Source organism: Camponotus vicinus, unplaced genomic scaffold (genome assembly GCF_025532165.1).
Source record: "Camponotus vicinus isolate PSW18456_S1 unplaced genomic scaffold, iyCamVici1.0 SCAF_3, whole genome shotgun sequence".
Taxonomy (NCBI): domain Eukaryota; kingdom Metazoa; phylum Arthropoda; class Insecta; order Hymenoptera; family Formicidae; genus Camponotus; species Camponotus vicinus.
This window is the reverse complement of record NW_028141967.1, coordinates 6,073,451-6,095,012: the sequence shown is the minus strand read 5'-3', so window position 1 is coordinate 6,095,012 and position 21,562 is coordinate 6,073,451. Positions and strand designations below refer to the sequence as shown.

The window sequence follows — 21,562 nt, the reverse complement described above, 5'->3', positions numbered from 1 at the left end:
GTAACATTATTTTCTTGTTATTAATTATTGGTTTTTCCTTATTCATTTCCTTTTTTTTGTTCATTATATTAATTTAGTTTTTTTGCTACATAAGAATATATGTACATAAACTATTCCGTAAATAATATCTTATGAGAGAAAATAAAAACAATAATAACCTTTACTTAAGTTTAGTATTTATTTTCATCATGTGTTTCCTTCCAAACCACCCATACGGCACCTTTTATTGCAATTATATATTAAATACGTAATAATATTGCATTTACATTACATTTTATTATATATGAAATATAACGTGTTAAATACGGAATTAATTCAATATGTTTGATGTATCCAAGTGAAAATACATATGTAATACATAGCAGGTATACTACGCATATTATATAAATATTTATGTATCAAACACGTAGTTGATACATATTGGACAAAATGTAATAATATATCATAAGATGGTGCATCGTAGTAGCATCGTTAACCTGCAAAAACCTGATAAACGGAAAGTCGGGCACGTTTCTGCGTAAATCGTAATCGCGGTGATCAGATATTAAAGTATAAGTGTTGATTATATATGTGAAAAATAATTTAGTGAGTCAAAGGTAAGTTTTTTATATTTTGTAATGATTAGAATTTCCATACGGTTGTAACTGTACAATATTAATGCGTATTTGATTATGATTGTGTTATTTTTCTAGGTTACATATAATAAATAATTTTGTATATAATGGATAAAAAAATAAGTAACCGTGATATTTCTTCGCGGCACAAGAGACGATTAGCACAAAAAGAGACGGAAATAGATTATTTCTTGCTAGAATCGTCAAGCAGTGGTGTGACAGATTTTGGACCATTGGGCGAATGCATAAAAAAATGTCGAATTGAAAATGATCAATCATCATCAGTTTCAACATCATCTTCTCCTAGTAATGATCAATTGCCAAACTTTAGTGACAATAATAATGAAGAAGAATATTCGGATGAAGTACATAACACAGAAGTAGTCACAGACGACGAAGATTTTATTGATATTGAAGAATGAGAAGAAATGCAACCTTTATCATTAGACTCTGACGATTCGAGTGACAATGCAGGTGATAATATGAACATTGATGATAAAAGTATGGATAATGAATTGTTGTGCAATCTTCGAAATTGGTCTTTTGAGTATAAAATTAGACATAATGCAATTAATGCTCTTATGGAAATTCTGAGGCATGCTCTACATTCACAATTCAAAACTTTACCAAAGAATGCAAGAGTGCTTCTAAAAACACCTAAGCAACCTGCTGAAATAGTTGCATTAGCTGGAGGATCGTATTACCACTTTGGTCTATCGAACACTTTGGAAGTATTCCTGCAACATTATAAAAGTATGTCTTTGAAGGTATCTGAAATTAATTTATTAATTAATATAGATGGTTTGCCAATATCCAGATCATCGCCAAGTAGTTTCTGGCCAATATTACTTTCAGATGATATTTCAAACCAAGTGCATATAGTTGGGCTGTTTTATGGTCGAAAGAAACCAAACAATGCCAATGAATACTTACAACCATTTGTGAAAGAATTAATACCATTAGTACAGAGAGGATATCATTCAGACCTATTAAACTGTAATATTAAAGTTAATGTTAAGGCCATTATTTGCGATGCTCCAGCAAAATCTTTCATTTTAAATATTAAAGGACATAATGGCTATTCGAGCTGTACTAAATGTACCATTTATGGAGATTACGTTAACTCCAAAATGTGCTTTCCTTATGAAAAAAGATCAAGTGCACTCAGAACTGATGAAGGATTTATACGTCAAACAGACTCTGATTATCATCAAGGAGAACCCACAATTTTGCTCTCTGTGCATTTAGGATTGGTGTCGAATATTGCTCTTGACTATATGCATTTGATTTGTTTGGGTATTGTAAAAAAAATGATATTGTTGTGGATGAATGGACCACTAGCTGTTCGCATTAGTGTGCAAGCAAAAGATAATATTTCGCAAGCACTTATTAATTTAAGAAGTGCTGTGCCTAAAGAATTTTCAAGACGACCTCGAAGTTTAAATGAAATAGCATACTGGAAAGCCACAGAATTTAGGCAATTTTTACTTTACACTGGACCTATTGTTTTAAAAACAGTTTTAAATAGAAACGTATATACAAACTTTTTGACTTTGCATGTAGCTATATCAATACTCATCAGTCCAGTGCTAACTAAAAATAAAAATAATGTAGATTATGCAGAAAAACTGTTGCAACATTTTGTAGATTCATTTCAGAAAATTTATGGCAAGGAATACATGTCTCATAATGTACATAATTTATTACATCTCTCTAATGAAGTTCGACAATTTGGACCACTTGATTCCTTTAGTTCGTTTAGATTTGAAAACTTTTTACAAATTTTAAAAAGTTTTCTGCGTAAAGCAGAGAAACCACTGCAGCAAGTTATACGACGATACACAGAAAGAAGGTAAAATCGATATGAGAGCATGAATAATAAATCATTACATTCACTTTATAAATTAGAATTAAAAGCAAGACATGTTAATGGTATATTGGCAAATGAAATTCGAGATATTGTTGAATCGCAATACAAAAACTAATATTATTAGGAAATTATGAAGTCGACTGCAATAATGAAGCAAATAATTGTATCATGACAAAAGGTGGAAACTTAATGACAGTTAAGAACATCGTGAAATGTACCAATAATACAATATATATTGTTGGTTATCAACTGAGAAAAACAGATATTTTATATTCACGACCATTTGCATCAGAGAATCTGGACATTAATGCTGTTGAAGAAATAAATAGTAATGTGATATATTGTCCTTTGCATGAAATGCAGGGAAAGATGTGGAAAATTAAATTTAATTCAAAATTGTATGTCATTCCTATTCGGCACGTTTGTGGACAATAAAATAACTTTTAAAATGTAATATATAACATATAATCTAACAATATAAACACAATATAAAATAAATAAATTAAAAAAAATAAATATTATAACGCGATAATTGCTAAAATGAACAGCAAGAATTAAGCTTTAATATTTAATTATATGTTCGCAATAAAACTGTCATTATAAATTTACACACACACATATGCTATTATACATAATTAATGGTTCTATACGCTGTATTGTTCATAGTGAAAAGAAATTATTTTTTATTTTCTATTTTTCCATCGTAACATGATTGACAACATTCTGGTTTTAATAAATCAATATTTCGTTAGTTGGTTATCGACTTATCGATCGACTCACGATTATAATTAACTTCGTTGCTTTCATCCGACTAACGTGCAATTTACGTGTGCTGGTTTGCATACTATTTGTCTACATTACTCATCAAGTGGCAATAAAGGAAAAAGTTATATATAAACGTAATCAAGAAAATTTGCATTTGTGACTATTCGACACGATACTTGTCCATATTCATTCACATTCGTCTGTGCATTCGTCTCATCAACACTCGAGATTTTGTAGAAAGGTATATTTAAAATATAACACATCTAAATAACTTCAAAATTTAATTAAAATTAACTAAACTTTATGTATATGTAATATTGCATGTCACTATTTTTAATAAAACTAATTGTATATAATAAATTGTGATTAATTTTTGCAGGTTATGTGTTCTCTGTTTTAAACATTTTACACCGTGGTTTCCAATACTTCTAATACACTTATTGGATATGGCTGAATCGAGGTGCGAGCAATTTTCTTCCCAAAAAACAAGAAAAGAATCTTCCTTACAGGTAATATATAGAAATGCACATGACTGTAATATATTTATTGTCAATAAATTAATTCATTATTATACATATTTTTTGTTGGTAGTTTCCAGAAAACTTCTATGTAGTTCAATTCCATGACGGGCTAGCACTAGTCCCTAATAACTGGTTGCAAGAATCTATTAAAAAGCAACAGGTTTGCTTCTATCCAAATTATGATGTGAAAAAGAGGCTGAATAAGGCTATACGGAATAAAGAACTACCGGATTTAAAAAATGTAAAAGCTGGCTGGGCAATGTATGATGTTCTACGCATTTTTGCTTCAGCAGGTATATTTACAATTATTTATTAAAACTCGTTTATCTTTGTGTTAAAAAAATTCTTTTTTTTTTCTTGGCAATATTGATCCAATAAATAAAATTAAAGTAATGTAAACAAGAGTCTATATTAATGATATGTAATAAATGAAATTAAAAGTTACTTTTGTTGACTTTATTGGATCGATTCATTGAACTGCTATTGCATAAAAGAAAGAATTAATTCCATTTGAAAACTTAAATATTTTCTTAATATCAAGCTATCGACATATAATTCACACTACTCTTAATTGTCTATGTTTTGTATTTATAATTGTCAATATATAATTGTCATTGTTATATTCAGATACTTTTGAACGAGGCCAAGAAAAGTTAAGGATGGCCGAAAATATATCCGACATAAATACTGAAGATGAAGAAAGTATTAAACAAACACGTCATGACAGAGCTACTGCAAAAAATTTTACATCATCTGATGATGAATCTTCTGGTACAGAAGTGGATCTACTGTCTCCTTTACCAGATCCGAAGGAATTATCTGGATCACAACAATTGTTTCATTCGGAAAAGTCTGCACAGATTTTGGCAACCTTTGAAAATCCAATCATTGCACCCGAAAAAGTCAAAATGGTTCAAATTGAAAAGAAAAAGCAGATTATTCATCAACAAGAAACTGAAATGATAACTAAACATAAGAAAAAAGAGATAGAAAATAAAAATCAAGATTTTAACGATAAAGATAATGTTCATTTCATTGATGAATATGAAGAGTTAACAAATAAAAATAATGAAGATCAATCTCAAAAAGGTAAAAAGGATTAAATTTATGGTAATGACTTTTAAATACAATATTTTAAAATATAATTCATGATATTTTAATTTTTAGTATTGAAAGAAATTTTAAAAAAAGTTAATCGCATCCTGGTTGAAGTAACATACATTGATAAAAGGCTCAATAGATTGGAGAATAAAATAACAGACCAAACCATTAGAAATCAAGAAAATAATATAAATGAAGAAGCTTTTACATTCAACACTATTTCATCGATTAATGAGCTGCAACTTTTTGAAGAAAATTTAAAAAATGAAGAGTTTTTCGTGAAAATGGTAAATGTCCATTTTTACTTTTAATAATTATAATTATTAATAATACTTTATATTTATAATTTATATTATTTATAATTATTAAATAATTATGTGAATGATTATATATAGTCGTTTGATATATATATATATATATATATATACCATTCTGTATATTTTTCATATTTACATATTTACAAATTTCATTTTTTATTTTAATAATTTACATATTTCAAATTATTTTAGAGAGACTTTTTGAAATTGAAAGGCGGGACAAATTTACAAGATATGATAAAAAACATTTTCAAAACATTAATAAAGGATGACATATTAATGTCATACAGTTAGAAAGGAGCTCGAGGAAAAACTACATTTCGCAATTTTAAAATCATTAATTTAATTATGGGTAAGACTTCAAGTATACGTCGTTATAGTTGTTTTTTGAAATTAACAATTGTTATGATGATAATGTTTATAGTATTATATGTACAGTATTATAAATTGATATACTATATATGTATTTGTAGCTGTTGTTCGATTACATGATACCAATTCAACCGAAGAAATAATAACAAAACTCATGAACAATTGGATTGTTCAAGCTCCTGCACGTGTTTGCAGAATTGCGTAAGTATTATATTTATTTTTATAAATATTAATATTTATTATAAAAATCGAATATTAATTGAGGTGCTTTTTTAAATGTAATTTGTCTCTAATAATCCTTTATAACATTCATTGTATTCATTATTCATTGTTTTTTTATTCAAAATAATATTCAAACAAATATTAAAAGATTTGAAAGATTCCTTGTAATTATATGTATATTTTATAGAAACGCCTTTCTTTTTTGTCTTTATTATACTTCTATATTTAACAACAATATTACATATTAAACATTAAATTTATTGATTGTTTCAGAGACAAAGAAAAAAACCGAACTGATCAAACTGATCAACATCAAGAGTGATGAAGTGATATTAAAATAACTACTATATATACTGATATATATATAGACTGATATAATGTGATATTAAGATAACTACTATATACTGCATGATATTATATATGGATATATAGACTGATATGTGATATTAAAATAACTACTATATACTGATATTATATACTGATATATAGACTGATATGATATGTGATATTAAAATACTATTATAACTAAAATATAGTGTCAAAAATGTTATAGAAAGATATATATATATTTTATAAAAATATATTATATATTAAATATATAATATTAAAAATAAATAAGTTAATAAGAAAATAATTAAAAAAAGTTTATATCTTATTTAGTTTTAAAAATAAATTTTTTCCAGCAAGCGACACAGACAGTGTTACACAGAATCATTCTATCTTTGTTCATTGGTATTGAAAAAAGATAGAATAATACTCTGTGTAATATTATGTTTGTATCGCTTGCTGGAAAACGCTCTGGGTATCAATTGTGTAACTTTTTCTAAAGCGAAAACGTGAAAAGTGAAAAATTTCCGCCAATCACGCATTGATTTTAAAATGAAATCGATGTGTGATTGGAAGAAATTCTTCACTTTTCACGTTTTCACTTTAGAAAAAGTTACACAATCGATACCCTGTATGTGTATATGAATAAATAACCTATATGATACATTTTAGGCGCGTATTTGCAATATTACAGATACGTATGAAATATATAATTTACGTATTTTATACGTATCGAATATATATAATCATATGTATCTGATATGTAACGTAAATTACGTATCCATAGCGCGGACATTTATCGGTATTAAATATGTATTTAATAGATAATTTATATGTATTGCTATATATCTGCTATATAGCAACATTTCAAATTTTATCTATCTGCTATGTATCTGAAATCTAAAATGCCGTACGGGCATATAACTTTTGTCTATACCTTATGAATCATAATTTGTTTCACTGTATCAATAATTTTAGAAAGAATAGATTATATTTTATCTCTTGTCATATCATAATTCAATTAATAGAAGGAATATTTCTATGTACAAAAATATTTTTTTTTAAATATAAAAATAATTATTAATACAAGGTAATTCCTGAAAAAATTGTTATAGCATAAAATAAATTCAGAATTAATATTTTGTCTAGACATAATTTTAATTTTCTATTATGTACATAATCAAAATTCAGAAAACGTGCCATATGTAATGTAATGTACAAACAAATGAGAAGTTAATAAATATTTTCAATTTTTACAAATAAATCAATAGTACAATAGTCGTTATGCCATTGATATATATGTGCGGCTATTAATATATATGTATGGCTATTATGTGCCATTGATATATATGTAACTTAATTTAATTTTAATATTAGCCTAATCAAAGAATTGTATTAAATTATATTATCCTAATTAAAGAATTGTAATTTTCATAAATAAATATAAATTTTTAAAATATATATTGTAATTTTTTTACATTTTTTAAGGTTAAATGGCGCGCGCGTAGCGCGCGCAATGTTATGTTCTAGTCGATGTAAAAAGAATGTATAAACGGGCGCAATGTAACGATGGCAATAATGCCAACCGCCAAAATCTTAAACATCTTAACTCTCTTTTGTTTGCAAAATTGGTATTACGCCATAAAACATACAGAAGGGCATGGCAAAGAAAGTAAAAAAAATGGAAATCAAAAAACGTGAAAGTTGGGAAACCGAGAAAACTCGATTTTTTCTCAAATTAATGAGAGAACGACAAATAATGAAAGGTTTAGATGGAAAAAGATTTCGGGCAGATGATATTTTTAAATATTTAGAATCACCTATAAAGGAAAAAGGTTACAACAAAACGTCAAAGTAAATGCAAACTAGATTTAAAACTCTGAAGCGTAAGTAAAAATATATTTTATGGGAAGTAAATACATGTAATGTAGTTGATAATTCTTTTGATTTATTGAACAATAATTTCATATTGTAACGTTATTTGCAATTTTAGTTCAATACAACAAAATTCGAAGACAAATGGGAAAAAGTGGATCTGGTAACTGCATGTCCTCATTTCCATATGCCGAAGAAATAAGCCAACTTTTGTATTACCGTCCCATTACTATAGGGAATGTTGTAGACAGCACACCATTACAAGATTTTTCTGAGAGCAATGACAATAGTTGTAAGTGATTTTGTTATATACATAATTTTATAAAGTATAGTACGTAAAAATCTAATGAAAGCATATATAGGGTGTATCTTTTTAAGTGATGCACAGCTGAATATACAGGGTGGCCCATTTTAATCCATCCAGTCGAATATCTCGAAAACCAAGCCCGGGAGAGAAAAATGTTTCAGACAAAAGTTGTTTGGTTTCAAGGGGGCCATAAGATGGTATCATTGGTTTAACCTTGAAGAGTCATCTGAAGGTCACGTGAAGGTCACCTCCAACTTTTTAAACGAGACACTCTATATGTTTTTGCATATTCTTGTAGCTTATCTGGAGAGCTTTCCAAAACACTATAATTAAGTTAGTTTTCATTAAGTACTTTTCGAGTTATGAAGCTTGAAATCATTTCTTAATTTTACATAAACCGTAAAATATCTTGTAAAATATTCACTTTTCGATTATCTTACCTTGCAATCTAAATTTGCAATTAATTCTTCTTCTTAGTCCTTTTGTTCGTGTCCAAACATAGTGATCTCTCTCTTTCACATACCTGTGTTGCGCATCAGATTATCACACGTATATGGGACCTACAGTTTAATGCCGATTCCGAACGTCTGAAAAATAGAGAGATTCTCTTGGCAAGATTTCTCGGTGGTTTGCCAATGCCTTCCGAGAGAGGAGCGAGCGTATACAATTTTTCGGTTCTATCGGGAATCGAACCCGGGACCTTTGGCTTTGTAGACTAGTGCGCTATCTACTGTGCCACGCTTCGCTCTCTATGCAATTAATAATTACATATTTTTTCTTCGAAACAACTATGTGTTTTCTTTACACCAATTGATTCCTCGCATTATTTTGTGCATAAAAGTATTAAGGTAAAATAATCGAAAAATGAATATTTTACAAAATATTTTACGGTTTATGTAAAATTAAGAAATGATTTCAAGCTTCATAACTCGAAAAGTACTTAATGAAAACTAACTTAATTATAGTGTTTTGGAAAGCTCTCGAGATAAGCTACAAGAATATGCAAAAGCATATAGGGTGTCCCATTTAAAAAGTTGGAGGTGACCTTCATGTGACCTTCAGGTGACTCTTCAAGGTCAAACCAATGGTACCATCTTATGGCCCCCTCGAAACCAAACAACTTTTGTCTGAAACATTTTTCTCTCCCGGGCTTGGTTTTCGAGATATTCGACTGGATGGATTAAAATGGGCCACCCTGTATATATATATATATATATATATATATATATATATATATATATATATATATTCTATATTAGATTCAAGTAACACGATCTATGAAGATGAACCAGATCCACGAGACGGCGCAATTCCAGGATGTTCATCGATATCGGACAATGACTCAACAACAACATATAGCGTGTTACAAGAAGATTTGTCAAGCAAATCGAATACCGTGAATCTAAATACGGTTAATAGTGATATTCGTACAAAAAGTTTGCAGATCAAATGAAGCTATCACTTTGAGATACGCGGACAAATTAAAAGAAAATTATGAAGAAGTTCAAAACAAAATTATGACAGAGAATCGATGCTTCATTGAACGGTTAATGGAATATGAACAACATTTTTAAAAAGAAATAATTAACAATATGCTTTTAAGCCAAAGAAGTATATTAAAAGAAACAACTAATCAATTGTTGGCTTGCAAAATATTTTCTTAAAGTTCCGTCTCGACTATCCACAGTTTCAGTTCCTACAGTCAATTCAATCGCTTAAAGTTCCTTTGTACTCTCCTCAATTCATTATTCTTCTCCCTTTTTATCGTCTAATCTTGAATCGCAAGCTTTCATTCTTCAAACCCCTTTCGAATGTGTTCGAGTACTCAGGATTCGTTATAATTTCAAAATACTCAGAATTCTGATGAAATTTAAAAATTATTTAATGCTATCAAACTTTATTTGTATTAGTTTATGCTATGAACAAAGTGTAATTAATTTAATTTAAAGTATTATTTTTAAATATTAATTTTGGACGTGCAATTAAAATAAACATATATATTTGGCATTTAGGCATTTTGTTAAAAGCTAAAAGCTAGAAAAAGTTAAAAACTAAAATTTAATTATCTTTCCTTTTGTGATATATTTTATATTAAATTGTACTGTGTGATTATTATAATAACTTGTATCATGTGATTATTAGAAGTTGTATTATCTGTGCCATGTAATTATAATAATTAAATATATATAATAAATAAGAGAGTTGTGTACTAACTGTGACTACTATAATAAAAATATAATTATCGAAATTAATTAATAATTAATAATCCGTGAAGAGTACAAGTTATTTTTATATTATGTTACGAATGTTCTTCGACGTAGAAAATGTCTTTATGTTGTATCATTTTTTTAAACATGTATTTTTTAATACTTCTTAAATAAATTTTTACAATCTCTGAAATAGTAGTAAGGGTGATTGTGTATTCACGGTAAATTATTAACAATTTCAACTTTTATTTTCTTTCTTCATTTCATTAAGATAGTAAGTATTCTGCCTAGAAATTCATCGATATCACCGTTATCATCAATATCATTCGCATCAGATTTCAATGTATCGAGAAATACTGCACCGATACTGCCTGCAAATGCAGAGGAATGTTGTACATCAAGCTTAAGTAGCAGCTCTAATTTGCATTTATCGAAAAGTATGTACAATTACTCTTATATGTATAATTTGTCTTAAATGTTTATTATAATTTTGTTTCATGTTAAGTGTAAATGTAAATCATATTGTAAATTATAAAAATTGTGTGAAGTAATATACATTTTATTTGTTTTATATTTTTATTTCTTTTCTATAATAATCTTTAATAAACAAATTCACAGTTAATTAAAACCTGTATAATGAAACGAATTCGCGTATTAGGAATTATAAAAACGCCCAGATATATTCATTTTTCAATTTCAAACTTACAAGAATCTGAATTCAAAACCGAATGTTTCAATAAGTTTTTGTTTGTTGGGTAAGATAAAAATTCATTTTTTAAATTACATATCAATCTTATGTATTACTTATATGTTCCTTTCAGGAAGAAAATCATCGAAAAAAGATGAAGGCAATTTAGAAGCCTTCATTGCGACACTGATGGCCGAGCCAGAGACGGAAAATGACCTGACACATGGTTTTGTGCTAAGCTTATATATAATTTGAGCAACTTTCTCTCTTTGGTTCGCTCTCTGATATATTGGAGATTGTTTTAATTTCTTCCAATACTTGTACAAGCATAATAATGCAATTTTAGAATCCATCAGATTTCCTTGTAGCTGTCAATAGATAAATTATTACATAAAATTACAATATTCATTCAATATATTGGGTGTTAAAAACGTCTGGACACGGTCGAATATTTCGATAAGGAAAAGTTTTACTAGAAAGTGTTTCAGACAAAAGTTGTATGGCTTCGAGGGGGACGTAACATGGTACCATTGGTTTGACCTTGAAGAGTTATTTGAAGGTCACATGAAAGTCACCTTCAATTTCTTAAATGGAACCCTCTATTTTTTATTATATATTCTTGTAGTTTATCTCGAGGGCTTTCCAAAACACTATAATAAAATATTTTTCCCTCAAGTACTTTTCGAGTTATAAGGCTTGAAATCATTTCTTAATTTTACATAAACCGTAAAATATCTTGTAAAGTATTCATTTTTCGATTATCTTACTTTCATACTTTTATGTACAAAATAATGAGAGGAATCAATTGGTGTAAAGAAAACATACAGTTGTTTTTAAGAAAAAATATGGAATTGTTAATTGCAAATTACATATTTTTTCTTCAAAACAACTGTGTTTTCTTTACACCAATTGATTCCTCTCATTATTTTGTACATAAAAGTATTAAGGTAAGGTAATCGAAAAAATGAATATTTTACTAGATATTTTACAGTTTATGTAAAATTAAGAAATTATTTCAAGCCTCATAACTCGAAAAATACTTAATGAAAATTAACTTAATTATAGTGTTTTGGAAAGCTCTCGAGTTGAGCTATAAGAATATGTAAAAGCATATAGGGTGTCCCATTTAAAAAGTTGGACGTGACCTTCACGTGACCTTCAGGTGACTCTTCAAGGTCAAACTAATGCACCATGTTATCTCCCCCTCGAAGCCATATAACTTTTGTCTGAAACACTTTCTAGTAAAACTTCCTTATCGAGATATTCGACCGTATCCAGACTTTTTTAACACCCAGTATGTATATTCTTAATATTATTTTATTGTATATCATATATTGCCTGTCAATTATTAAGTTTCAATTTTTTTTATCCCTCAACAATGAGTAATAACATGTAATAATTAATAATTTACCTCTGTTCTGTATTGACCATGCTGTTCCGTAATTCGTTGTCACGAACTTAACAAAGTATGTGCAATGTATACATATATACAGTTCTGTCATTTTTGTCGCGCGGAAACATGGGCCTCTAGTCCCCATGTAGCAGAAGTAAACTTTGCGCAACCAATTACGAGTCATTATTTCAAAAGTGTTAAAACACATTAAAATTTATTTGACAGATTTTTACATTTTCAGTCAATATTTCCGATAAGAAACACATTTAATTCAATATTTATGTACATAATAATAAAAACAATATTTAAAAGAGCGATAAAAACAATATTTAAAGTCATTTTAAGGACGTGCTGCTCGGTCTGCTTACGCTCATTCCGCTCCATGGGGATGGGGAGGATTTGAAATTCGCGTAATGAAAACTGCGGAACGCTCGCGATTGGTTCCGCTTTCGTTCCGTGTTTCGCTATTCCGTTGCATGGGTTCGCACCCTCAGTAAAGCGGGGAGCACAGATTTTTCCATAAACGCATAACCATAAGCATAAGAATTGATTGGTTCATTTTCTTATGCATATACTTGTGGACCAATCAATTTCCTTATGCTTATGGTTATGCGCCTATGTAAAACCTGTGATCACGACTTAAGGCCATCACACACAAAATTGCATAGCTGCATATGCATAACATAAGACCATCTGGACCAATGAGCATCGAACATAAAGTCGCCATATTAATTTACAGAGCATAATATAAGCATAGGCAGAACATGTGCATAGTAAACGAAAAATTCCATAAGAACGAAATTTCTATGCATTTAGCCCATGCACAACCAATCAAATGCTATACGTAACCTCTCATCATCAAGGGTTCGTTGGTTCGTTCGGGAAGTACGCTATTAGCGCTGATTTTGAACGTTGTGCTGTTCGTGTGTAATATTGTTGTTTATTACCGAGCATCGCAAATAAAAATATGGAAGATCATAAGAATTATTTTACGAAAAGAAGTGAAGATGAAGATGAAAGCAATATATATATAACAATAGAATTTCAAGAGAGGAAGATTCTCTGTTGGTGGATCTTGTGAAAGGTTACCCACATCTGTATGATAAACAATCAAGAGATTTTAAAGATATAAAAAAAAGAAATAATTCATGGAAAGAAATAGGACAAATCTTAAACGCGACGGGTACAGGATACATTCTTTTTTTATACCAATATTACATTCATATATGTGTGACTGTTTTCATATCTTAATAATTATAATATATTTCTTATGTATAAGTATAGTTGTAATGTGTGTGTATGTGCTTGTAAAATAGATTTTTATTTTATTATATATCTTTCAGCTGCGGATTGTCAGACAAGATGGGCGAGACTACGCGAACGATATTCTCGTGAGAAAAAATTACAAGAAAGAGAAACCAGAAGTGGTAGTGGACGTATGACAAGATCACAATTTCCCTTATATGAGCAGATGAATTTTTTATTTAAACATGTCAAGAGTAGAAAGTAAGTTTCTTTTACCAGAGACTCTCTTATTTATGTTACATTTGTAAAAAAGAAAGTTTATAAAATATATTATTATTCCACAATTTACTTTAACCGAAGTTTAACTCGTTAAAGAAGGATTTACATTGCGTTCAATGTCCGATGTATGACGTCTGATTGGATACAATGGGTTTGGGACGCAATGAGTGCATCCAGAAGCACAGCCGCTCACTGAGCGGCTAAGTAGCACTCGAATGTGATTGGTGAATTCAAAGATAGAAACCAATCACATTCAATTGCTACTTAGTTGCTCAGTGAGCGGTTGTGCTTCTGGATGCACCCAATGTAAATCCTCCTTTAACGAGCTAAACTTCGGTTAGAATAAGTTGTGGAATTGGGCCTTAGGGTCAGTTTCACCATCTCCGGTTAACTTAATCGGCCGATTAAATTTGTCATCAGAATTGCCAACCACAAGACGTCAACTAATCTACTCTTGTATTTAATAATGCTTTTAATTAATTTTACATACTTATTTAATATTATATGCACGTGGCAATAACAATATTACACACTTACTTAATAGCTGCTAATGGGTGCTTTCCATTTAGCGACACAAATCGACACAAGTGTCATTCTATCTTTGTTTGTGTTATTCACTGAAAAAAGATAGAATAATGCTTGTGTCGACTTGTGTCGCTAAATGGAAAGCACCCAATATGTATAATAAGATGTCTATGAGTAAAAATTAGTTTAAGTTTTGTAGTTGGCAATTCTTAAATTTAATCGGCCATGAATCGGCCAATTAAGTTAACCGGAGATGGTGAAACTGACCCTTAGTCCTGGTTCCACAACTTAGGGCCTGAGCAGAATGGCTGCCTCATAATTTTAAGACTATGTTTTATGCCTTAGGTCTTTGTCTTAGGTAACGCACAATACTGTGTGTTATGTCTCGAGTCTTATGTATACGTGAACGTTTGTAAGAAATAAACGTTCGCGTATACATAAGACTCGAGACATAACACACAGTATTGTGCGTTACCTAAGACAAAGACTTAAGGCATAAAACATAGTCTTAAAATTATAAGGCAGCCATTCTGCTCAGGCCCTTACTTTAACCGAAGTTTAACTCGTTAAAGGAAGATTTACATTGCGTCCCAAACCCATAGTATCCAATCGGACGTCATACATCGGACATTGAACGTAATGTAAAGCCCTTTGCACAATGCTAGGCAACAGGCAATAAGAACAGAAATAGTATCTATTCTCTGCTCCTATTGGCGAATATTTTCTGTTCCGCGTATTTATTGGTGAATAGTTTCTATTCCTTATTTCTATTGCCTGTTGCCTAGCATTGTGCAAGGGGCTTAAATCCTCCTTTAACGAGTTGAACTTCGGTTAGAATAAGTTGTGGAACTAGGCCTTAGGCCCAGTTCCACAATCCAGTTAACCCGAGTTTAAGTGGCGAATGGACCAATCAGGACCCAGTTTAACGTATTAAACTCGAGTAAACTCGAGTTGTGGAACTGGGACTTAGAGCCGCTTCGACCAAACTTAATCGTTGATTAAAGGGTTGCCAACATGACAAAATAATTCAGTGTGACCAATTGTATTTCTAACAATATACAGAGAGAAACCAATATAATTGTAGAAATACAGTATATCGTCAGAAATACAATTGGTCACACTGAATTATTTTGTTATGTTGGCAACCCTTTAATCAACGATTAAGTTTGGTCGAAGCGGCCCTTAGGCTGTTTTCACATGGAGCGTAACTTGCGTACGCGCGTACTGCTGCGTACCTTGCGTATTCTAGTAATATGCCAGAACCTACGCCATTTAAAAAAGCCCTTTCACATGGAGCGTATTTCGTTAAATTTCGCGTAAAGCGTAACAAATTTAATCAATAAAAATTAGACTTTCTGTTGTAGAACATAGCAGAAATACTAAAATCGATTTTCTATTGGTTATTATTATTTAGGCGTATTGCTAAATACGCGCCATGTGAATTAGGTACTTAAAAATGTACGTAATCATACGGTTAAACGTAATGTACGGTGAAGTAAATGGATGAGGTGCAGCGTGTATAAATAAAAGGTATGTAAATAATAAATAATAATAAATAAATAAGAAAATATATAAATAAATAAATGAAAATAATATTTTAACAGGTTTCACACATATAGTTCCGCGATCAAATACTCAAAAATGCTAATAATAACAATTATTAATTTTGATTAACTAATTAAAAATAAAATATTCTAATTTTTATTATTTTAATCTTTATTAAAGATAAAGATATAGATAGAGATATAGATATAGATTTTTTATCTTTCGTATAAAAATTCTAAAACTCTCAGAAAATTTTAAGATTTTCTATATGAATTGACACATCTTTCAGAAATGTTCAAAAAAAGAAATCTAAAAAATTGTTATGAGAGATTCTGAAAATAATTTTAACCAGAGATAACCTTAAAATTATTTCGTTATATTGTGCAAGCGATGAATTACATCTAAATTGAATGGATAATTTTTATTTTATATAAAATTTGTTAAAATTTGTTTTTACCCGAATTTGGTTCATTTTTTCAGTGCAAATCGCGCAAATACACTGATCTGACTGATGTTGCCTATATGCGACTTTCGGCGGCTTACCCAAAAAATTGAATTTAGCGTATTAGCATTACGTTAAATAACTAGGTGAATTTTGCGTATGATAACTAAAACGATGTGATTGGTTGATGAGTTTGGCGTAAGTTACGCGTACGCAAGTTACGCTCCATGTGAAAGCAGCCTTAAGGCCGTAATCATACTACAGATATTTCAATAAAGCCAACTTAACTTTTGCTTTTTTTGGCATTATTGACATTCAAACGTTTCCACCGATTAAATTCTGTGTCAATTCGCTGCCACTTCGATAAAGCTTACGGATCGAAGCGAGAGTGAAATGAGCGCAGTCAGACGTATTTCCATCAACTTAAATTTTGTGGCGTCCCTCCATCTGGACAAAATACAGATGAATGGGTTTACGAACGCACTAGCGCCATCACATACCTCGCCCCGATCCACCAAAGACATAGAGGCACTCACTCTAGTGTGTCTCGTCGTCCGAAGCGGACGTAAGTTACCAAAGACTGAAACCATAGTTGTAAATTCCTTTGTTGTAAAATATATTTTTATAAAGACAAACTGAATGTATCAATCCACCCGGCATCGAACGACAGTTAATAGGAGGTCTTTAATAACCTGACTCCCTATAGTGGTAACCACCGACGTGAGATATATTTTTTTTTTCCCGCCTCGCACACGTGGCGAACGAAGACACGTGGCGATATTTAGGCAAGAGGTATGCCGATTGAACATTCGCCAACAAGACTAGTCAAAGGAAGCAACACCGAGCACGCGACGTCCGTCGAGGAAAAACCATTCGACAACCCTTATCCGAAAGCTATGAATAACGACGGAGAGGGATCAAAAAGCGCAAACATCGACGCAGTCCAGGCAGTGCGCTTACCACCATTTTGGAAAGACAATCCGGCATTATGGTTCGCACAAGCCGAAGCAGCTTTTGCAATACACCGAATAACAAGTGACGAATCAAAATTTCGCTACATAGTACTCAATGCTGATCAACCCGTTCTTCCCTTCGTGGCGGATTTGATAACTAACCCACCTGAGCAAGACAAATATCAAACCTTGAAAGATCGCATATGCTCGATTCTGGGAGAGACAAGTGCAACGAAGATCAGAAGACTTTTAGGCTCACATGAACTAGGAGACGAGAAACCCTCCATCTTCCTACAACGTCTACGGAATTTGGCAGCAGGTCAGGTAACGGATGAAATTCTAAAATCTATATTTATGGAACAACTCCCAGAAAGTGTGCGTACCATCCTGGCAATTAGCGAAGTTCAAGATTTAGCAAAGCTAGCGGCCCAGGCAGATAAGGTGGTAGAAATGGCCAGACCAGCAGCGACAGCAATCCAGACTATCACCGAAAAACAGACAGACGCAGACAACCAGATCCTGCAGGAGATTGCGGAACTGAGGAAACAAGTCAAGAAACTCTCCGTAAGAGATAAATATAGGCGACGCAGTAGATCGCGAGGACATTCCAGCGGCCGAGAACGAGCAGACAACCGCGAACGTTCACATCACCGTCAAGACCGCGAAGGTAACGCCGAGTACTGCTATTATCACAACAGATTCGGCGACAAAGCGTTTAAATGCGCACAACCTTGCACATTTAATAAGCCGAAGGCGGTGGAAAACTAAACCCGCCGTCGCGAGTACAGGCGGTCGTCGACGGGGTGGTTAGAAATAATAAACGCCTGGCAATAACCGACAAGAAGAATGGCATTACGTACCTTATAGATACGGGAGCAGACATCTCAGTAATCCCGAAGAGGATGATGAGAGGAAAGCTCACACCCGTAGATTTTCAACTGTTCGCAGCAAACAACACAATTATAAATACTTACGGCAGCAGCTCACGAGTAGTGGATTTAGGACTACGACGCTCATTTAGATGGCAGTTCATCATAGCTGATGTCCGACAGCCGATCATAGGCGCAGACTTCCTGGCGCACCACGGGATTCTACCGGATCTAAAGAACAGAAGACTGGTCGACGAACAGACTCTACTGAGTACCAAGGCAAGGATAACCACAGGGAAACAGCCCACCGTTGCCACAATAGACAAAGGATGCAAAGTTAAGGAACTCTTACGCAGGTACATCGAAATCACACGTCCTACAGCTCTCAAGAAGACCGTACACGATGTGAGACATCACATTGTGACCAAGGGACCACCATTGGCAGAAAGACCACGCAGACTGCCCCCAGAAAAGTACGCAGCCGCGAAACGAGAGTTCGAGACGATGTTGGCACAAGGAATATGTCGCCCCTCTTCATCACAATGGGCAAGTCCGTTACACCTAGTACGTAAAAGCAACGGAGAATGGAGACCGTGCGGAGATTTTCGTAAATTGAACAGTGTGACGATCATGGATAAGTATCCTCTACCTCACATACAGGACTTTACATACCACTTAGCTGGATGCACCGTTTTCTCCAAAATAGATCTTGTGAAAGCATACTTTCAGATTCCAGTAGCGGAAGCAGATTGCCATAAAACTGCAATAACTACACCATTCGGATTGTATGAATTTTACAGAATGCCATTTGGTTTGCGAAACGCAACGCAAACTTTCCAAAGATTTATTGACGCAGTTCTAAGAGGACTCGACTTTTGTCACGGCTATATCGACGATCTGTTGGTAGCATCAAGAGACGAAGAGGAACACCGAAAACATCTCGAGCAAATATTTCAACGTTTAAAGGAGCACGGACTATCTATCAACGTGACAAAAAGCGAATTTGCGGAAAAAGAGGTCGAATATCTTGGATACACAGTCAACAAAGAAGGAATACGTCCGACGAACGATAGAGTAAAAGCCATCGTTGATTTCAAGAAGCCGAACAATATAAAAGAGCTTAGGAGATATCTTGGGATCATCAACTTCTATCACAGATTCATGAAAAATGCAGCAGCCATTCTAGCTCCATTAAACGGATACCTGACAGGAGCGAAGAAACGCGACAAGCGGCCAATAGAGTGGACTACACAAGCAGAGGAAGCCTTTCATGAAAGTAAAAGACGTTTAGCAGAGACTACCCTACTGGTTCATCCACGAGGAAACGTCAAACTATTCCTCAGAACAGACGCTTCCAACGTAGCCATGGGAGCGGTATTGGAGCAGTATCAAGAGGGAGAATACAAGCCATTAGGATTCTTCTCTAAGAAGTTATCTGAGGCACAACAAAACTATAGCACATACGACAGAGAACTCCTAGCAATTTATTCCGCATTAAAATTCTTTCAACACATGGCAGAAGGACGAAACGTAGTTGTGTTAACGGATCACAAACCACTACAATACGCGTTCTCACAAGCTTCTGATAAAGCCTCTGAACGGCAAAGGAGACAATTAGACTTTATAAGTCAGATTACTACTAATATTGTCCATATTGCAGGGCATGAAAACCAGGTAGCGGATGCACTGTCACGAGTAGAAGCAGTCAACCTAGTTATCGTCACAACAGACGAACTTTACGAGGAACAGCAGAAAGACGAGGAACTCAGAGCTCTACTGGAGACTGAGACATCACTCTCACTAAGGCCACTACGGTTAGACGGAGGAGACAAAACCATATACTGCAGTGTCGACAAGGAAATTCGAATATACGTACCGAGAGTATTACGGAAGCAAATTTTCGACAACATACATAATCTGTCACACCCAAGTGGAAGGACAACAAAGAAAACAATCGCACAAAGATTCGTTTGGCCAGGTATGCAGAAAGATATTGCTAACTGGGCCAAGACATGCTTACCGTGTCAGAGAGCGAAAGTCCACAGACACAATCACAGAATTCCAGAGCGAATTCCAGTCCCGGACGATAGGTTCCAACACGTACACCTAGACATCGTAGGACCGCTACCCAACTCTAAAGGAATGAGGTACTGTTTAACCATGATCGACAGGACAACAAGATGGCCGGAAGCTACACCAATAGCGGACACATCAGCGGACACTGTAACAGACGCATTTTTTAATACATGGATCGCACGATTCGGAGCACCATACATGATTACAACCGACAGAGGAGCGCAGTTCGAGCAATATTTGAAGCGATGGTCAAGCTAATAGGAAGTCGGAGAATCCGAACGACAGCGTATCACCCGCAGGCAAATGGGATGATCGAGCGATGGCACCGATCGCTCAAGGCAGCAATCATGTGTCACGGCACCACGGATTGGACTAATGTACTTCCTATGGTACTTTTAGGATTGCGAAACAGTTACAAGGACGACATTAAGACATCCGCAGCAGAGATGGTCTACGGAAAAACACTACAGGTCGAATATTTCGCAGCCGAGGAGCCCACTGGATGCCCGGACATGTTCCTGCAGAAACTACGCGAGCGAATGCGGCGAGTAGGACCGAAGCCCACAGCGCATCACATCAAACAAAAGGCCTTTGTTCACAAGGAGTTGGAGGACTGTACACATGTCTTCGTCAGGGTCGATCGAGCGACCAGATCCCTAGAACAACCATATGAAGAACCTTTTCCCATAATCAAAAGACTGACTGATTTTTTGTACAGGATCAACTACAAGGACCGACCGACTGAGATCAACATTGACAGATTGAAGCCGGCGTTCATTGAAAGGGCTAGGGAGAATCAACAACTATCCGAGGATAATTCCCTTCCAGAACCTTCGCCAGCTGAGACAGAGAAAGGACATCTTGCACGAAAAATTAGATTCGCGACTCCATGAACGGAGTCACTAAGGGGGGAGTGATTGTGGCGTCCCTCCATCTGGACAAAATACAAATGAATGGGTTTACGAACGCACTAGCGCCATCACATACCTCGCCCCGATCCACCAAAGACATAGCGGCACTCACTCTAGTGTGTCTCGTCGTCCGAAGCG

The 21,562-nt window shown here is 33.2% G+C and overlaps 3 protein-coding genes and 1 long non-coding RNA gene across 5 annotated transcripts; 3 read left to right on the top strand and 1 right to left on the bottom strand.

Moving 5' to 3' along the window:
* Positions 1 to 309: 309 nt before the first annotated feature.
* Positions 310 to 5,761, top strand: LOC145968010 (uncharacterized). The gene is made up of 8 exons (XM_083093177.1): positions 310 to 596; positions 693 to 2,466; positions 3,629 to 3,758; positions 3,841 to 4,063; positions 4,398 to 4,859; positions 4,938 to 5,158; positions 5,381 to 5,540; positions 5,662 to 5,761. The coding sequence occupies exons 2-7, from the start codon at positions 1,043 to 1,045 to the stop codon at positions 5,480 to 5,482; spliced, it is 2,562 nt and encodes an 853-aa protein (XP_082949303.1). The 5' UTR covers positions 310 to 596; positions 693 to 1,042; the 3' UTR covers positions 5,483 to 5,540; positions 5,662 to 5,761.
* Positions 5,762 to 7,674: 1,913 nt separating this feature from the next.
* LOC145968108 (uncharacterized) lies at positions 7,675 to 10,315 on the top strand. Of its 2 annotated transcripts, none has more exons than XM_083093357.1 (3): positions 7,675 to 7,995; positions 8,103 to 8,273; positions 9,551 to 10,315. In XM_083093357.1, exons 1-3 carry the CDS (start codon positions 7,968 to 7,970, stop codon positions 9,742 to 9,744), a joined length of 393 nt encoding a protein of 130 aa, XP_082949483.1. In that variant the 5' UTR covers positions 7,675 to 7,967; the 3' UTR covers positions 9,745 to 10,315. The 2 variants fall into 2 exon arrangements, with proteins under 2 accessions (XP_082949483.1, XP_082949482.1); XM_083093356.1 differs by having other exon boundaries at positions 7,696 to 7,995; positions 8,103 to 8,276; positions 9,551 to 10,312.
* A 337-nt stretch (positions 10,316 to 10,652) lies between these two features.
* On the bottom strand, positions 10,653 to 12,684 carry LOC145968861 (uncharacterized). Its single transcript, XR_014437900.1, has 3 exons — positions 12,598 to 12,684; positions 11,303 to 11,554; positions 10,653 to 10,869 (listed from the first exon to the last, which is right to left on the bottom strand). It is a non-coding gene; the product is annotated as an uncharacterized LOC145968861 (long non-coding RNA).
* Positions 12,685 to 20,758: 8,074 nt separating this feature from the next.
* Positions 20,759 to 21,406, top strand: LOC145968334 (uncharacterized). Its single transcript, XM_083093709.1, has one exon. It carries the CDS (start codon positions 20,759 to 20,761, stop codon positions 21,404 to 21,406), a length of 648 nt encoding a protein of 215 aa, XP_082949835.1.
* Positions 21,407 to 21,562: the final 156 nt, after the last annotated feature.